This window comes from Colius striatus, chromosome 3 (assembly GCF_028858725.1).
Source record: "Colius striatus isolate bColStr4 chromosome 3, bColStr4.1.hap1, whole genome shotgun sequence".
Classification (NCBI taxonomy): Eukaryota; Metazoa; Chordata; class Aves; order Coliiformes; family Coliidae; genus Colius; species Colius striatus.
The window spans coordinates 11,970,964-11,990,800 of NC_084761.1; the positions used below are offsets into that span (position 1 = coordinate 11,970,964).

Here is a 19,837-nt window from a genome sequence, read left to right on the forward strand (position 1 = left end):
TCTGGTGTCAATACTGTTGCAAATTGGGATGTGTTTTGTGTTGGATTACTTAAATTGCAATTATTCCTGAATTTTTAGGAAAACTTTTGAGTGTTGGCCAAATACAAGTGAGTTTACCTACTTCAAGAAAAGGCAGGCTTGATGATGAAAGGTGATTTGTGTGCCTTTTATCAGCCAGCAGATTCACTGTTATATTACTAAGTGGATTTAGCTAGCTCTGTGTTGTAGATGTGCCTTAGAGAGTGGCTGAAATATTTGTTTTACAGACGATAACTTTCCATACTGTGAGCAATGAAAGTAAATTTGAGTTCTTCAGGTTGTTTAGACAGTGATTTGTCTCTCTGAGCACGTTTTTCTTTAAAACAAGCTCTGAAATTGTCATCTAATTTTATTTCTTTTCCTTAGTTGTTACGTTTCTCTGAAATGATGCTAGTATGTTCTACTGTACAATATTCTCTGCAGCAATTAATCTGTCTTGCAGACAGGAATAAGTAGGTCTTTGTAGTAATTTACGAAATTACAGTTGATTTTCCTTTTTGTGTGTGTGTTTTCAAGAGTGTTAGTAATGGCTTGCTTAAACTAATATGTGGTTAAAGCCTTCTGAGCTGGGTTTTCTTTCTTGCCTGCTATTTTGTCAGAAAATAGTTTTGTTTCTCACTGAGGCAAACAAGACTATCCCAGGAGCAAAGATATACCTGCCAGGAAAGGAAGATGCAGAATGGTAAATCCTATTTGAAGTCTGGAGGGTAGGAGACAACTGGAATGTTTGACTTCCTCTGTAAATTAAGACAATTGTTTTGTAAAACTGAAAAATTGTGAAGAGACTTTTGTAGGAGAGAGTTGTTACATGTCTGGAAGCTTCTTGGCCTCCTGTTTTGCTGTGTTAAATTGTGTTAGGTTGTAGGTATTCAGAAAAGGATACAGCTGGATAAGCTGAAGTTCAAGAAGTGACTTGGTGAAGGCGGGTATAGTTGAACAATGTTGGAATTAATTTGTTGTGATTCTTCTCTGTGTAGAAAGGAATGATTAGCAAGCACTTTAAAAATTTATCTTGACAAATTATGTGAAGCCTCAAAAACTAAAATAAAGGGGAGAAATGTAGTACACTGCCTACTTTCGGGGTATCAAGAGAGTAAACTACAGTCTTTTGAGCAGACTCTTGCTGTGTGTCTGCTTGCTGAATCTGTGAAGAATGCCATGTATTATTGATGTAGCTCTTCCTACCTTGGGTCAAGCAGTATTTGAAGAATCTGAAGAAAGGATGAGTTAGGCAGAGTTGCTAATCAGAAATATTTTCATACTGAAGATCATTCCTTCTCTTCTTCCCCCAACCTGTGTTTATTTTGCTCTCATCCTGATCTGGCTTGTTCTGCCTTGATAATTCAGTCTTTACAAAATCTGTTGGTGGGTTTCTTTAAAATTGGCTTGTGCATGAAGCACTGCAGAAGGAAGTGCAGTGAAGTTAGATACCATAAAGCTATTAATAGAGTTGGCTCTGACCTATTAATAGAATTTATATTAATACTTACTGGGATTGCTGTTTGTTCGTAACTGTCTATAGTGCTTCTACTCCTACAGCCTAAATCAGAAAGGATTAAACTGACATAGCTAAATAACCTTTATCCTCCTCAAAATGCAAGTAAAACCTGTGAATCTCACCCACTTGTCAACATATAATTTACACCCCCCTATTCAGGCTGAGCTTTCCTTTTAATCACTCGTCTTTTCAGTTGTGTTGCTTTTGTCAGTTTGGGTACCTTTAACACTTTTTCTTCACAAATTTGAATTAAATTGCTAAGAATTTGGTTAGGAGGTTGTTTTTTTTTTTTTTTCTTGTGTCAGAGCATTAAATCAGGATGTAATTCTCTGCAAAACAGTTGAATCAAATCACTTGGTTTTGTATGTTCTGGAACTGATTGTTTGAAGCAATAGCTACACAACTCAAGGTAGTTTACAACCCATCTGTCCTTAGTCAGTTAATGTAAGTAATGCCCTGGTCAGAAAACAGATGAATATTCATATATTGATTATATCCTTCCATCCCTGTTGGAAGATTTCTATTTAGCTATAGGTATCTAAGTGTATTATACTTATCTTGAATAATTGAGAATTTTACTGCCCCTTTCATTCCAAGGGATACTTACAAGGACACTTAAGTTCCTACAGACAAAACTATAGCTGTGCTAAAATTGGCAGATTGTGTTCTTGTTCCACTTAGAAATATTACTTGAAAATTAACCCTCTGAGGTCTAGGACATTCTTAGCCTGTAGAAGCTCAGGTGAAGGAGATATCAAGGTAATAGTTAAGAAGCTGGAAATACAAGACTATATCCAGTCAACAGATCTGACAGCAGCCGTGGGAGCTGATTGTCAAGGGAAGGAACCAGAACCTGCACCATTTGTGTAGGTTATCCAGGAGTGCAGGCTAATTGTATCCAACCTTAAAGATGTTTTTTGGTTAGCTGCACATACTGGATAGGACTCCCATCTATGCACAGGTTCATTTCTGTCCTTGGAAAGGAAAGACAGAGGATTTTTTACTTTGATCATTTCAGTGGAAGGGAAAAAGGCCACTTTCCAAAGCATGGAAAGTGAGATGGCAAATTAGGAGACTTCTAGGTACTGTCCTGCTGACAGAGGACAGATAATAACTCTATTCATGCTGAAAGTGAATTATTATGCATAAGCAAGAGAGAAAAGATCCCTTGATAATGTTTTAAGATCCTAGAGCCCAACTCCAAGCTATGTATTCAACCCAAAATTGATATAAATGCTCATTGAGATACTTAATAACAAGTGTTCATAAACAGAAACAAATTGAGGCTGGTCACAGCTGTCATCCTGTGTACTTTGTGGTCTTGTGAATTGAGTATCTGTAAGAAACACTGGGTGAAGATGAAGAAAAACAAATGTGTAGTGGCAAGTGTAAATAGCAAAACTGAGTTCTGAAACAACTGTTTAGGGAGGGACTCAATAGTAAACTATTGTGGCTCTGACCCTTTCAGAATGAGCAGAAGGAGGAGCCATATTTAACCCTTGCTCTCACTTCCCATCAGTCAGAATGCAGACTAGCTAAATTTCATAGTTTTGAAAACTGTAAAAATTACATCCTTTTGTACCTAACCAAAGGGAGACTTAAGTCTGTTTTCACATAACTCCAGGCTTATTTTCTCTCTCCTTTTCATATAAATGTAAGCAAGGATTAATAAGCATAATGTATGTTGTTATGTATTCTGGGTTTGTCTTAAGCTGCGCTTAGACTCCTGCCTTGCACAGGATTGCACTGCATGTGGCAGCATTAGGGCAGGCTAATAAGGTCAAGCAGGTAGTGCCAAAGACCTGACATCACTTTCATGTACTACTAGGCAATTGGAGAAGTTATTTTGGGCAAGCTCTGGTCTAGTCCTGTGGGCTGAGTGCCCATTTGCTGGAGCAACTAGATGTTTTCCTGCAGTGCATTGTCTGGGTTAGATTTTTTTTAAATCTGAAAGAAATGCAGTTCATGTGCTCTGGCACAGTCTGAGCTTACATGCTTAGCTTTGCATTGTAGAGCAGTCAAGAAACTTGTTTTAAAGGCACCTACCTTGCCAAAATTAAATCACTGCTCTAGCTACCAGGCATCCTGATGTTAAGCCATTTGTATGCCAAAGTGACACAATAGGTATGGTATTAGTACTTTGTAATGTTCTGGAATCTCTGATGATTGTGTAAGGTGGACCTGCTTCTGCAGAGGGGTTGGACTAGATGATCTCTAAAGGTCCATTCCAACCCTACCATTCTATGATTCTATGAATTTGCTTTGTCACAAATGTTTTGTGGTAGCTGTTTATATGTATTATTGAAAGGGAAACCTTCCATTTCAAATACAGACTATTATAAACTGACTATGATTCTTCTACTTTAGGCTAAGCTTCTGTTACAGTGTTTCTTACTGACTCCTCTATTTAATATGTTTGTGTTTACCGTGTGTTGCTTTGTCTTCATTGTAAATTTTCGTGGAGATCGTGAGAGAATCAAGTGTAAAAGTGTGATGTATATTACTGGGGTAATGATGTGAAACTGGTCTACATGTAAACTTGCCTTCATAGGATAAAAACAGATGAAAGACACTAAATATTTTTTGTATATGTTCAGAGTTAAGAGATCTTTTAAATGCACTTTTTAAAAATTAATGGTAGTTAAACTAATATAAAGAAATCTTTTAAGTATCTTAAAGGGAAGAAATTCCTTTTTGTTGGGAGATAGAAATTCAGAGTAGTGTGGCATATGGATCTTTGGGTTTTCAAAACAAGGAGTTGTCAAAAAAGTAAACCTATATGACTATAAATGAATCTTTACCTTACATCTTAAACTGCATCAGCATTTTTGATTTGCTAGGTGTAGAAGTGTCTTGTGAAGGGCTTCCTATCTCAAATTGATTCTCAAAAGGAACTATGTGTCTGAGGCTGTATAACTAATAGTTGTCCTGACTCAACTTCAAACATTGTTTCCATGCTGATTGTTTCTTTCTAACTGTGATTTTTATTTCAGTTGTTAAACTTGTCATATGAATTGCTTGAGAGAACCTTGAAGATCTCTGTACTCTTCAGTTATTTGGCACATCTTGTGGGAATTGCTTCATAAGCCTGGATAAACTACTCTTAATGGAAACTTGGACTAACTGAAGGGCATTATTTGTTACTGGGGAAATTTTCTCTTAAACTCTGGTAACTTTGCTGTTCTTATTTTGCTGCAGTTCAAGTTATTCTTCATCTGCTTTGGATTTTGAGACTGAAAATAAAATAGATCCAGTATTTGATTCACCAAGAATGTCACGACGTAGTTTACGGTTAGCTGCTGTGGGAATTAGTAAATCAGATGATGCATGGAAAGATAGCCATGACAGCTCTTATGTCGGAAATACGTCCTTCAGAGAACAGTCTTCTAAGTAAGCATTTTTTTTTAAATTGTCACAAGTTAATTCATTATTTAGTCTTGAGACTTCTTGTTTGAACTTGGCGGTACAAACACAGGTTACCTACCATTTTATCCTTTGTTCTCAGTGTTTACTGCCATACTTTGAAAATTATGTTCAGTGCATGGTATGCAATTGAGGCTTTGCAAATGTGTAGATGCTCGAGTGTGAGGATTTTCTTTGAAACTTGGTTTGAGCTGTCCGTAAGTCACATCCATGTTAAAACACATTGATTTGTTTTTCATTTAAAGTGAGAGATTAAGATAAATTAGCATCTCTAGTGTTACGTCTTATTTGCCTTCGCTTTGTTTCCTAGGATGGTGAAGCAACGCAAAAGTATGAATCAGCAATCTGGCAGCGCAAGACACACGCCAAGGAAAAATCTACCCAGCTCTTCCATTTTTAGCCAAAGCAGTTTCAATAGCCATGCCAGTGAGGCATCAATGGTATCCACTGTATTGGATGAATCTTTGATTCGAGAACAGACAGAAGTTGATCATTTCTGGGGTAAGTAATCAATGCTATTGCTTATATCTGACTGAACTGCTTATGGCTTCATGTGTATAAACATAGATCTACATCTCTCTCTTTTTCCCTACATGCTTTTCCTTCCTGCCCTCAAGGATGTCTGCGTATAATCTTTTGCTGTAGGTGTCTGCTTCTTAAGATGCCTACTGGAAATTCAGTCCAGTGGGTAAACTTGATTCACTGACATAGTGAACATCAGAACATGCTGCACAGTCAAGTTAATATGCTGGTTAAATGTATACAGTTTTGTGATGCAACAACATAGATTGTGTAGATGTACTTATCTGTTATAATCACTTTCTTAAAATGTACAGAGTACTGTATTTGAAGAATGGTGAACATTAAAAAGCCCAAGGACAAGCAAGTTTAAAGGCATTTTCTGCTTTGTTTATAAGCAGAAGTATGATTCATCTTAACATACCTTAATCTGAAAGTTTCAAGTTAGTGGCACTTCAGGATTTCTTGAAAGGGTGTTTGTGTGTGACTGGTGGGCTTGTTTTTGCAAGTAAATGCAGGTATGTTTTTCTGGAACATGATTACTTCATTGAAGAGGAAAATACGGGATTTGTCTACATGAAGTATTATCTATGTAAAGTACTGTGTAGGAGAAGATCAAGAGCTTACTATTATCTCCCGATTCAGACTACTTGTTCCTAGTCAATATGCTTTTGACCTTCCCAGAGTCCTAATGTGAAGACTTGTTTCAATCTCAGTAGAATGGGTTCTAAACTAGATTATCTGGCTCTTTAAACAGAATCTTCAAATACAGAAGTAGTTACCAAGCAACAGAAACAGCATAAGCTTATAATTAGGTGCTTTAAAGTCACGTGAGAGCTAAGAAAAGGTGTAGTTGTCAATATTATTTTCTCTGCCTCTTCCATAGTAGAATGCTTTTCACTAATCATTATCCCACTACGTTAATGTCTGAATATATGGATCTACTAACATGGTGGACAGTGGCTTTTCTTTGTAGTCTTAAAATAAATGGGACTTCCAAGTTCATCTTGGGTATCTTAGTTAGTTATGGGACTTGTTTTTATTTGTGACCAATTTTTTTTTTTCTCTTTTTGAAGGTCTTGATGATGAAGGTGACCCTAAAGGTAACTACACTTTTCTTTCCCTTCTAAATATGTTCTATTTAATGGTAATTAGTGGTCGTAATGTTGACATCAATGCACTGAATGTTCTACTCTTGCTTTGCTAGGTAGTGATACTACAATGATGCTAAATGGTGATATAGCAACAGCAGAAACACAGACCACAATGATCAATGGCTACACTTGCAGCGACTGCAGCATGCTTTCTGAGCGGAAAGAGGTTCTTACAGCATACTCAACTTCTCATGTGCCATCTTCCAGAATTTACTCAAGGGACAAGAGCCAGAAACATGCATCTAGTATGTTACTTTTTCTTGTGTTATCTCTCTTTGTCTTGTGTTATGTTAACTGGATAGCAGAGTGGTATACCACTATGTAGTCTTACTTAAGCACTTTCCTACCCTGCTAAATTTACCAGTAACTAAATTCTAGAGATTATATTAAATACCTTTTCCTATATCAGTCAAAACTTGATGTACTTGTTCACTTCTGACACATAGTTACCAACTTTTTTTTCACTGCTGCTGTAGGAATTGAAACAATTTTAAAATGGAAACGCCATGATATCTTTAACAAGTTATATTTCCAAACTGATTTGAAACAATTGCTGTGCAAACCAGCAATGATCAGAAGAGTCTCCTGGTCTGATATTGGATAGATATGTGTCTGTTTGAGGCTTTTGGTCAGGATTTTCAAGATAGAAATTTCTTCTATACAGTCCAGTTACAATTTTTTTTCACAAACTTTCAAGATTGAACAGAATTCTGTCTTTGCAGTACTTCTGATACTCAAGAAATTTCTGAGATACCTTTCTTCTTTCTACTCTGTTTTTTTTCTTCTCATTTAACCTTGCAGCTTATTAGAGTGTTGTTTAGAAGCTAAACCTCAACTACTTGAAAAATTGAACTCTGGAAAAAACCAATTCCAAACAAATTTGCTAGTGATTACATTCCTAAGGCTCAAAACCAAATGAATCTTCTGTAAATAGATTGCCTTGCAAAGGTAGAAACTTATGTTCTATGAATACTCATCCTCAATGTCTTGACTGTGCCTGGCTCTTATACAGCATCTTGAATTTCTTGATGGTCGGTAGTCTTTAGTTATCACTTTTTCTTGATGTCCTTGAATTAGAAAGCAACCAATTCTGGAATTCTATAGATGTGGTGTTCTGGAATGAAATGTGTTTTCAATTGCAAAAAAAATCAGTTCATTTGGACTATAAGGTATGTCTTCCAGGCAAGTACAGGTAGGAATTCTGTTGGCTTAGCTTAGTGAACTAAAAGTGACACTGTATGAAAACTGTTCTCTGTGCTCTTGATTTGGTTTTGTTCTTTTTTTAAAAAAAAAAAACTTTCAAAGAACTCATATTTGTACATTCCCTTTAACTTTTATCCAGTAGTTTGAGTTAAACTTGGAGAGAATAGGGAAAAGGGCACACAATCATGGCAGGGTTTTGGAATGTGGCTGAAGGAAAGCATCAGTATGGGGGACTTCTTCAGCACCATGGGAAGAAAGCTGTATTTAGCATTTGGGGCAGGTCACTGCAGTAACTTACTCCACTGTAAAAGCAGAGAAATGAAGGTGAAAAATCCTCACCATTTCAAATGCAACAAGAATGTAGTTTGGCTCTTTGGATCTGTGACCCACAAAACCAGTATCAACAGCTCACACCACTGAGAAATCTTGACTTATGTAAGCAAGGAATTCATTGCTATTTAGAATGATTAGTTCTCATGAAGAAAAGATGTTCTTGCTGAAGTCATACATTCTGTCTTGAAGATGTTTTCCTAAGGATGTGTAGTCCTTACACTCAATTTTACAGCAGAGATTTCGTATCCAGGCTTTTCAAACAACACTTGCTTAAGTTTTATGCTCTTGGCTAAACAAAGGTTTTCTCTGCTTAATCCTCACTCTTTCACATGCTGGTGGTCACCAGAGAATAGAAGCACATCTTTATGTAGGCAAACAATTTGTGTTCACACTGTTTTTTTTCAATAGGAGGAACCTATTTCTACATGAGTAGGATTCTGCAACTGGTCAAACATGCCACAGCATCTTTTGCATCATTATTAGTGCAACTATTTCAAATGGTTTTGCTGAAGCTGAGTTATGAATATAAAGGTACCTTTTCAGTTGTCTTCCTTAGTCTCCACACAAAGCCAGAGTGTGTGTGTTACTTTTTCTTCCTTATGGGCTTCACCTTTGACACTCTGGTATTCTTTTTCTATAGTCTTTTGACCGGCTCCTGTCTTTTTTCCTTTTTTTCTCAGTTGTGCTACTCTTTTTTTCATTTTTTTTCCCTTGTTTTGGAAGCACTGGAATTCACAGATGAGATCTGTGTTGTGGTTAAGATTCATGTGTTGATTTTTATTGTGAAGTGGTAGAAGGTAATGGTCAAATTGAGAAACTTAAGTTGATAGTTAAAAACTGCTTTGTATTGTAGTGTTAAATCATAACTTCTCAGTGTCTTTAGGTTTTGACTATCTTATTACCCTTAAGCCTACTGTCCACTTAAAGCTTGATTAGATCTGTCTTGCAAAACTAAAACTACTGTCGTCACTGTGCACTGCTCCAAAACAACATCTTGTTTTCCCTGAAAATGTTCATGTTGTCTTTGGTGCTTTTTCTTATATTAATTCATGCTCTATGAGTGAAGTTGAATTGCTGTAGGCAAAAGGTAATTGATTTTTGTGTGTGAGTAAAACTTTGTTCTGTATCAGTGCTTTATAACTTACACGTGCTCTCTTCTCAGTCCTTTTAAGTTCTTGGGTAAAACCAGCACAGAGGTGTAATGGTTGGGCTGTTTGACAGAACGATGGGAATAGGGACTCAAGATTTGGTGAGATCTTCCACAGGGGCTTTTTTACTAACTTTGCTGTCTGAAAAGAAGCAGAAAGTTTTTAACAAAAAAGCCTTCATTGAAAGAAGAGGGGGGAAAAAAAATAAATTACACATAGTAGGCTTCTCCCATGATAATTTTCATGTTTCTTCTGAGTAACCTGGCTTTAATAGGGAACCAAGCCAGTTTAGCTAAAATCTGCATATGATAACTAAAATGTGCAGATATCAAAAGCTTTGAACTTAAACTGTAGCCTGTGTATCTCTTTGAATGTGTTGCAGCTCACTCAGACTACTGTGGAAGCATGAATGTAAAGGAATTTTACAGAGAAGATAGCCATCTTGGTGTAAACGAGGAATCAATATGTAAGTATAACGACTGATAGTATATTTTAGCCTTGGGGTATACATCAGATTGTTGCTCTATTAGTGATATTAAGATGCACTGTGACTGTATGGAAGCTAGAAGGTGAATGTTTGGTTTGCAACTTAGATGTAAGAGTCAGAATAGTTATTGACCGGTGTACTGTGATATTTCCCCAAGCAATTTTGTTCCATTGAAGTTTGCTTAGTGGTTTTTGGTTTGATAACTGACACTGTGACCTTAACTTGTTCAAGATACTTTGTAACAATTTTGATTTGATCTTTACTTTATCCCATTAACCGACTGTTACCACAACCAACAGGTGATGACTGTAAGGGGAAGAAACATCTTGAAATACACACCACAGACCACATGCAATCCTCATGGGCTAAAAGGGTAGCAAGGACCATTTGGCACACCTTTTCTTATGCAGGTTGACTTGGACCTTTTTTCTTTTACTTTGCATCACAGTCTCACAATGCTAACACTGGTTTGTGTTTGGGTTTTTTTACCTTCACTTACTAAAGTAGATTACAAGTTTGAAATGCCTAGAAAATTAACTTACTTAACTCCTTTCCTCTCTGACTTCTTGCTCTGATTCTGGCTTTTGTACAAGCTTGCCACACCTCTTACCTAATAGTAAAAACTAGGTTTTAGCAAAAACATAAATCTACATTAGAACAAGCCAGATTGGTAATTTATTGCACTTTGGGGAAATCTGTATACTTGGTTCAAAAGCTGCCTTGAAGTGAAAGCAAAGTATGAGGTATCGGTATGCAGATTATTTGAATGAAGGGTTTTTAACATCTTATTTTTGTTCTAGTGGTAGTCAATTTTTACAGGAATCTTATATAGGGATAGAATCTTCCCTGTGAGATGAGCGTTCCCTAGCTTGAATGGCAGAGGCATCGAGAATCTGTTGAGTGCTCTTTATTCAGCAAAGGAAAATGGTTTGAGACACTCCAGTCACCTAAATGCTTTGCAAAATATTGGGTTGGTATATCTATAATCCCTCAGATTAACCAAGACATATCCGCTAATCTAAAAATGTAGGATTATTTTCTAAGTGTATACTTTGCAGTTTGTTCTGTAGAACAAACAGTCCTAGTCTTGGATATAGTAATTGTTGTCTTCAGTGGGTTTTGAGTTACAGCAGTTTGTTACAGTGCATTGTTCATTTTTATTGTTGGTTTTGCTCTTTTTAAGAGACTCAAAACTACTGAAGATCCTTGGAAACATTCAGTTGAATGAAAGTTTCCTGCTTGTAACTCTTAGTTGGGAATGTTTTCTATTATTTGTCAGTATTTCTTAGACCTCATTAATTCTTTCACTGGGACTTTTAATTTTTAGCTGTACCCTCTTCTACATATGAACTTAGATAAAGAAAAATTGATGTATAATTCAAAACAAGGTACTTTTAAAGTAATGATATATTTAAAACTTGCTTCTATGGTAATACTTTTTTTTTTGCTATTCTGTGCTGTACTTAGCATGGCAATATTAGATAAACATGCTACAAAATGTAAACTTTGGTTTTTGGAAGAGTTATCTATTCTAATGATATGGATGCTGTTGATCTTTCTGGTAACTACTATACGTGAGAATTCTGTTACTAAATTGTCTATGTTTGACTTCATATTTATCAGTGGCTTGCTTTGCTTTTAAATAGTGAAGAAGCAAGTTTGTAGATTAAAGAAAGGTATGGTTTAAAATTATGCTGAATATGTCATGGGCAGGAGACTGAGTCTGTTTGTTCATGGGCTGCAAAAGAACTTTCAGATCATTTATGTGTGTTACCACATAGAGCTAATTTGTTATAATCTAGGTTACTTTATGCTTCACGTGTTGCGAACAGTGGGAGCAACGGGATGGCTTGTGTCTCAGAAGGTGGTGTCTCTACTTTGGCTGGCCATTCTTTCTCCAGGTTACTATCCTAATCTCTGTGTGTGTGTGTGTGTGGCCTGTTTTTTTTGACAAACTAGGCATCTGCAGTATGTGGCTTATACTAATTCCACTATGCTTATTCTGTAGCTTTTCTGTCTTGAAATGCATGTGCTACTTTATTGACTAAAATATGCTTAATGAGAAGATATATTTATGTTCATAGGCATTGTGGGAGACTAACCAGACTGTTTTATGAGGGAATGAGCATGAATAGCACAGAATGTGGGGTGTCGAGAACAATGGAGTGTATTTGGTTTGTTGGTCACTTCTTATCTCAGTATACTTCTTGGCAAAAAATGATGCTGCTAATCTGTGTGTTTTCTGTAACATACCAAGGTCTTCAATGCATGATAACTTGGATTGAAATATTAATACTGAGTTTCTGGCAAGATGGCATTGTTATAACAAATGAGCATTTAATCTTTTTGCATGACTATTGGTTTTATCGAATAACTGATATTTTAATACTGTCATACTTGTGATATCTAGATATTTACAAGCTGCATGTGTTGCCTGTACTCATGCATTTCTCTGCTGTGCAAAGTATTCTTGGCTACAGTTGCATATGCTTCTGCTTTGTTTCTTGAACATGTACCACAGTAATGACATTCCACGCTACCATATTGTCTTCTAGGGAGGGCAGCTTCTGGCATGTTCAGGTTGCTCAGAGCTGGGTGGTATCAACTTGTTACTCTGATGTCTTTTCTCAAGGTATTTCTTCTGAGAAGGTGTGTATCCTTTGAAAAAATGCTTTGTGAGCAAGTTATTTACCCACTTAAAATATAAACCAATAAAACATAACTGTATTGTTTTTTGTAAACTTTTTTCTTTATCTAGATGCCTTCCAAAGATCTACAAGCTGTTACTCTTTCTTATTCCACTCCTGCTTCTATTAGGTATGTAAATCACTTAGTTTTATTACAGATTGGTGAATGCTTACTACAGCTGTTCAAAAATAGCATTTTTACTTGAACTTCCAGTTTTTGAAGAAGATGCAGAAGCAAAAAAGAGCAAGTTTGTGTTTGAACTAGGTAGTAATTCAGGCTTTCAAAGTACTGACAAGGCAGAGAGCTTTCCCTATGCTGTCAAAGGACTGCTCTTCATTTTATTTCATATAGCTCTTTAGACGGAGTAAGTAAATGCATAGAGGCCCTTTTTTGTTTACCTCCCTTATAGTATTAGGAATGAGTTCATAAAGAGTAGGGTGCAGACTGATTGCTTTGATTGTTATCAGTCTCCATAAAACTGATTAAGTTCTTTTACCAACTCATCCTAAGTCTTTCTGATGCTCTAGACCATGTTTCAGTAGCTTAAAATACTATTAACCAGACCAGATAGTTGACAATACTTGAGGTGAGCTATCTACTTTAAGTAAACTCGACTTAAAACATTTATCAAAAGTGCTGGGCAATTTCTGAAAGAGTTTCATGTGTTTGTGTGTCTGAAACTTGTAGTTACTTTATGGAGAAGATGAAGCCTCTCTTTCAGTAGGGATTCAAAATCCTCTGTACTAGGGACCATAAGAAAGGAAGAAGTTACCCTGTGTAGAAAATGCTGCCGCTCCTCACTAAGATATTGCAAAAATAAGTGTAATCTTTGTTAAATGCTAGATTATTTCCATGGAAGCTTAAGTTTCCCCTAACTTGTTTTAGATACCGTGAAATGTGGTATGTAGTAAGTGGGGTATAAGACAAGATATTTTCCATTGAGATAAAGAGCAGTATTTGCATCTGCCTACAGTGAGTGTGGCTTGTCTTAATCATTAAGTGAGATAAGGTCCCAGAGAAGAAGCAGTAATATGAGATTAAGGGTATGTCTTGATACATAAACTCAAGTTGCCTGCTATACACCTGTGTGTGAGTGGTACTGATGGGTGTTCCCTAATATTCTTGAGTGTTTGACTTAAAATTTTAAAGCTGCCTCATTTTTATTTAGACTGCAGTAGCATCCACTGTGTGACATCTACCAGGCAGACTTAAGGTAGCTCATGGCCTTAAGACGGCAGTTTGTAGACAGAAGAAGTCTTGAGGGAGCATTTCCTTGAACACCCTTTTTGCATTTTATTTCTGATGTAGGTATATGGTTCTGGGGTTTCAATGCCTTCACTTTATTATTACCTTCATTGAACTGGACAAGAACTGATAGAATACAGAGAACAGAGGACACTGTTCGTGTTCCTGAACCACAGGCTGATTTTTCTTACCCTATGCAGCCTCCAAAGGTAAGAGAAAACAGTCTAGGGAAAAACTTTAATATGTTTAAGACTTGTTAAAGTCAGTGTCTTTAGTATTTTGCAGTAATACTTGACACAACAGTAATGTAAATAATTGTATTTATTTTTTATATTAAAAAAATATCTTTATACCTTAGGATACCATAAATATCTTTGATTCTGGTCGTATAAGTGAGCTGGAAAAGCAAATGGCCTTCGTGTCTGACAGATGTCATCACCGTGATGAAGAATATAGCAAAATGATGCTTTTACTCCATAATCTTCAAGATCAGGTTGCCCAGATGAGTGACAAAAGTGAAATATTAAAGCTAATAAAAAATGTGATGAATCAACATCTTAAAGATCTTAAACTGGAGGAAAAGGTAAGATAGTTACTGATGCTTTCTGGTACTGATCAAAGTATCCTGTTTTAACCATGGAGACTGAGTGATTTGACTTTAGGATCCTTTTTCAGTTACAGAATTAACTGATAGGTAACAAATGCCATGGAGTAGTCATTGGCATTTCTTCCTCTGTTATTGCTGACAAAGAAATGATTTTTAGATAGGTGGTCTAAAGTAGAATCTTACATTGCTGAAAAGTAGCTGGATTTATCCCATTCTCATATAGAGACAGAAGATTATAGGAAGGACTAGCGATAAAGGAGTTTTGTGATAAACTTCCCTGTGTATAACCCCCACTACTGCTGAATCAGACCTTCATATTTACTACAGATTCTGTAATTTATCACACTACCTAAAGGATAAGTGACTTAATTTTTATTTCATTCTGTGTTTATGGTTTGTAGAAAAATCTCAGTTATGCTATTTGTACTCAGAAAATGCACCACTTTTTTCTTCCCTGTTTAAGACTGACTTCCTGGCTTTACATCAAGAACACGAGTCGCGCATCCTGACACTGGAAGACCTTCTTGGAAGACTCTCTGCTGAATCCAAGGTATTGAGTTAGCCGTGCTAACTTGCTCTAATTGTAAGCCAAGTAAGTTTTTTGTTGGCTATATCCCAGCCCTCAGTTTGCTTTATCTGTTAGTGTTGTTAAAAATCTCAAAAATTGTTTGTATTGTTCCTACTTGAGAAGAGTTTCACTACAAAGATTAAAAGTTAGTCACTTGACCAGTGAGGCAGGTTCTATTTAGAACAATACAGAGGTACAAACATAAGTGTGGGGAGAGAGATCTGTATAGGTGGTGCTAAAATGCATCCTTTTAATTTAACGTTCTTCATCCTTTTTCTGTTGCTTGTCTTTGTTCCTGTATGTTAAAACTACCTTTTGTATCCTTTAGGACATCCAGAAGGAGCTTGACATAGCCAAATCAAAAACAATGAGGTATAAACCCTTTCCAAATATTTTTCTTTTTCAATCCTAGTGCTAACTGATGGGGGTACACATGTTGTTCTTTGAAATACAACAATCCTTTTCTTTGTATCAGTTAACTGACCTTAAGAATTGGTGGTGTCAGCAAGAGTGTTTCTTAGACTTTAACTGTGATGCCAGACATCAGCACGAGGCCTGTTTCCAGTGTGTGAGTTGTCTTCCTACAACATGTTTTACTACAGTTGGTTAGATGGAGGAGCAAAATGAGTGACTTCTCATCCTCTTATAAATGCATTAGAATTTATGCATTGCTTAGTGAAGTATACAGTAACTGCCTTCCATAGGATTTAAATATAAAGTCTTGAATTATATCAGTTCTGACCTTCATCTCTGTTTTTTGTTTATCAGCTATACTGCTTTCCACTCAAGTACAGTGTAATGTTGAGATAAAAACTGCACTTCGTTAAGTAGTTTCCCATTGGGAAGAGGAAAAGAAATATGTCAGAAACAGTAATTTAAATGGGATGTAACTATAAAATGGCTTTAGAATTATGCTTGATACTTTTTTTATTCCCCCTATAGCATGTACTGAACAGTCATTTATGTTGGTTATATGTGACCTGTTACTTAAGCTCAACTTGTTACCTGCCTCTTAACTTATTCTGCTTTATGTAAGGTAACCTGAAACTCACTCTAGCGGGTGGAAAACTCATGCAAACAAAGGTTTACTGGTTTGCCATATATGTGTTTGACTTGACTTGTCAGCCTGATGATGTTCTGAAGTCATCATTGCTGGATTTAGTCACAACTTCAAAATACTTTAGTTTGGATATTAGTCTTAAATATGCCTTAAATAACACCTTCAAGGAACTGCAAGCTCACAATGTGTCATCGTGAATAACTGAACTAGGAAGGCACTTTGTATTAGACAAGTATGTTCTTACACCTTTGGAATGATCATTGTTGGAATGATTCAAACTACTCTATCCTAATTATTGACTCCTTGTTTTTGTCAGAGATGATGATGAACATAATCAACTTTTGTCCAAAGTTAAAAAGCTAGAAGTAGAGTTATCTCGGATGAAATCAGAGCTGTTAACTGAGCAAAGTGTGAAGACAAGTTGTGAGAAAATAGATGCCATTCATGAAAAAGTAGGTTCTGTAACTATATAAAACTTAGTACTGCTTGACTTTGTTCACTAAGCACTGCAATAAGTAATGTGAAGGTTGTATTCATCTTAAAGAATAGTAGTGTTTTATGCAATGGTACTGTAAGTTTTTTCCATTAGTATGTAACACTTTGCTAGATGAGTTTATGGCTTGTTTTCTACAATGGCAGGATCTTTGCCATTAAGATACGATGCAATAGCAATTCTTAAGATATGATGCAACAGCAGTTCTGTGTATAGTCCTCTGCTGTTCTTACTCACATGTTTTGCCCAACCCATGAAAATGGGGAAAAGAAAGTTATGTAAAAGCAAGTTAGGTTTGTGACCTGAGAGGTTCTTAAAAAAACAATCAGGCTTAAATTCTTCTGAAGTCTGTTATAAGATCTAACTATGATGTAGCCAACAAAATACAACATTAACTGTTGGTACAAGATTATCAAATTTAGCTAAAATACTATTTGTGATAATGCTCAAATACGATCTAACAATTGTGTATGGCATTAAAGCATACTGTGAGTGATTAACCAACCTGCTTAACTAGGCCTAACAAGCACACTGCTCCCCTTAGAGTTGCCACGTTGAATTCTTTGAACTGCTGCAGCCAAATTTTTACTCTGATGTATTGGACCCCAGACACAAACTGCACAGTTTACGTAGGGCTTTATGTGTGTCTTGTTCATCAAACCAATGAAACACCCAGATTGCCCGTGTGTCCTTCTGCACACCTGACTGGTCTGTTACTTCAGTGTAAGTCAGTGTGGCTAAAACGTGTGAAAGCCAGGCTTCTGTGTAGTACTGAGTGGATATTATATACATATATAGTATTACTAACTGGTTTATGAATACTAATAATTTCCATTATAATTAATGGCTTCTCTAGGTAGATGCCCAGGTCAAAGAATCTGTCAAGCTAATGTTTTTTGGTGATCAACAAGAACATTTTCCTGAATCCCTTCTCCAATGGCTTACATCCAATTTTGTGAGCAAAAGTGATCTGCAGACTTTGCTACAGGATCTAGAGTTGCAGATCCTCAAGAATATTACTCTCCATATGTCTGTTACAAACCAAAAACTAACATCTGAAGTAGTAACAAATGCTGTGACTAACGCAGGGATTTCTGGAATCACAGAATCGGTGAGTGAGTTTAAGTTCTCAAAAGTTCAACTAAAACTATAAATAATCCTTTTATAGGCATTTTGTGGAGCATCAGTATCAGTATAAATGTTAAAGTCTAAAGAAATGTTGGGGTAAATAATTGAAATGGGGACAGCTACAGAAAAGGCATGCTATTCAAGGCATGCATCTTGAAAATTGAAGAATTTCTCAAAAAAACACTAAGTATACCAGAGAAATGTCTCTGGGTCTTGGGAAGATTGGGGGCAAAAAATGTAACCTTTGAAAAAAACACCTGTCAAGATGCATTAAATCATGCATTAAAAACTGCCTCTGTCAAGACTTGATGGACTGCAGCATCTCAAAAAGATGCTTCTATACATAAACACAGGTGTGAATAATATCAACTGATAAAATAATAGATGCATAAAAATCTTTCTCTCTCCATTCTCCTCTGTGTCCATCTGTAGCAAGTACAGATAATTGTAAACAATGCCCTGAAACTCTACTCTCAAGACAAGACTGGTATGGTGGATTTCGCTTTGGAATCTGGAGGTAAATAGGAGAGGAAACAGCATTTTTACTATTCATGTTATTTAGGGTGTTTACTAAAAATCTTGAAGGATAAAGGTTAGTAGTGTCCTTGTGTGTTGCCTGATCATCAGACTGCTGCAATCTGTGCCTGCTTACAGGGTTATGAATCAGCCAAGGTATGCATGGATGGGGAGAGACTAGTTCTTGCATACAACTGGGTAGTAGAGAACCTCTGATCTGGGGTGGGGAGGGGGAGTTGCACACCAGTGACCCCACTAGGGAAAGTTAGTATTTTTCAGCCCTCATAACAATATGTTAAAGAGGTTTTTTTTTATTTAAAACAGTGTACTTTATCAACATTTTGTCCCCAGAAAATTACTGGACTTTTAAAATATGGTTATTAAAATATAGGGTTTTTTTTCCTGGGGAAAGTAACTTATGTTCATTAGGGTTTGTAAAATCTCTGCCTTAAAAGTGTTTAGGAAGAAGTGATTAATTATTTGTGGTAACTTGACATATCTTTTTTGAGGTGGCAGCATTCTGAGTACTCGCTGTTCTGAAACGTATGAGACCAAAACAGCATTAATTAGCCTCTTTGGAATTCCTCTGTGGTACTTCTCTCAGTCTCCCAGAGTGGTGATTCAGGTAATTAAAGACTGAGTAAACAAATTCAGCAGTTATTATTTTGCACTGAGTGATTTGGGTTGGTTTTTGGATACTGGATGTTTCTGTCTAATATATGGTGGGTTGATTCTGGTAGTTCCTGGGCACTGCGGAAGTCCTGCTCTAGTAAAATTAAGACCCTTATAGGAGGTTTAGGTGATGCCTTGGACTTCTGCAATTAGTTTGTGTTAAAGTAATCTCAAGGTGGATCTTCAAAACACTGCTGGTACTTCAGGTGGATATGCTGTCTACCTGAAGAATTCTCCTAACCAGATTACGTTCTGCCACTTACTCTCTGGGACTGTCCCTAATAATTTGGACTGAATTTCAACTCTTTAATACAAAAAGAAAAAAACATTACAAAATACTTGTGTCTTTGTTGGCTTTGTCCCATGCTGTTCTCTCCTTCCTCCTTCTGTCTAGCCGGACATGTATCCAGGAAACTGCTGGGCTTTCAAAGGATCGCAGGGATATCTTGTAATTAGGCTTACAATGAAGATCTATCCAACTGCCTTTACAATGGAACACATACCAAAAACACTTTCACCAACAGGAAATATCACCAGTGCTCCTAGGAACTTCTCAGTATATGTAAGTTCATCTCTGAACTTAAGCTGATGTCTGTATGTGTTAAGTGGATCTGTGTTGTATATCTCATGAAATAGCGACTTAAGGGAGGACAACTAAGAAAACCTGTTTCTGTCATTGCTCTTACAATTGCTGGTTTTTAAGAGCTTTGAGATTAGTAATATAATTGTTACAACTAATTTTGGGCAAGTTTCTTTTCTCTTGCTTTATAAAGCAGTGGGCACTCTTGAAGGGAGATGGTGATTCTTAAATTGGTATAGTTCTTTTGTACATTTTAATTGTTCTATCCTTCCTCTACTCCCCTGCCCACAACTTTGGCTCTTCACCTTATCTGTCATGTGCCTTAAGTCTGGTTTTAAATTGCTTTTAACTAGCACCACAGTTGTGTAGGCATGATTGCAGAACAGAAGACCACAGGGTACATCAGAGTATAGCTGTGGTATCTAAGAATATTTTGTCTAGTTCTTTTAAAAGCTTAAGCAGTTATCTGAATCTTG

The 19,837-nt window shown here is 36.4% G+C and overlaps 1 protein-coding gene across 12 annotated transcripts in view; it reads left to right on the top strand.

The window, feature by feature from the left end:
• SUN1 (Sad1 and UNC84 domain containing 1) overlaps positions 1-19,837 on the top strand; it is a 33,183-nt gene that overhangs the window by 12,003 nt on the left and 1,343 nt on the right. For 9 of the 12 annotated variants that reach the window (XM_061994377.1, XM_061994386.1, XM_061994379.1 and 6 more), the window contains 19 exons: positions 4,736-4,927; positions 5,271-5,461; positions 6,556-6,582; positions 6,687-6,878; positions 8,578-8,700; positions 9,700-9,783; positions 10,104-10,214; positions 11,607-11,705; positions 12,360-12,453; positions 12,563-12,621; positions 13,801-13,946; positions 14,096-14,320; positions 14,808-14,894; positions 15,241-15,284; positions 16,289-16,424; positions 17,322-17,576; positions 18,026-18,110; positions 18,619-18,734; positions 19,176-19,343. In XM_061994377.1, the coding sequence (XP_061850361.1) occupies positions 4,736-4,927; positions 5,271-5,461; positions 6,556-6,582; positions 6,687-6,878; positions 8,578-8,700; positions 9,700-9,783; positions 10,104-10,214; positions 11,607-11,705; positions 12,360-12,453; positions 12,563-12,621; positions 13,801-13,946; positions 14,096-14,320; positions 14,808-14,894; positions 15,241-15,284; positions 16,289-16,424; positions 17,322-17,576; positions 18,026-18,110; positions 18,619-18,734; positions 19,176-19,343 (2,434 nt within the window). Of the gene's footprint in view, positions 1-4,735; positions 4,928-5,270; positions 5,462-6,555; positions 6,583-6,686; positions 6,879-8,577; positions 8,701-9,699; positions 9,784-10,103; positions 10,215-11,606; positions 11,706-12,359; positions 12,454-12,562; positions 12,622-13,800; positions 13,947-14,095; positions 14,321-14,807; positions 14,895-15,240; positions 15,285-16,288; positions 16,425-17,321; positions 17,577-18,025; positions 18,111-18,618; positions 18,735-19,175; positions 19,344-19,837 lie in introns of those variants that run through there. The other 3 variants (XM_061994388.1, XM_061994384.1, XM_061994385.1) reach the window with 3 other exon arrangements.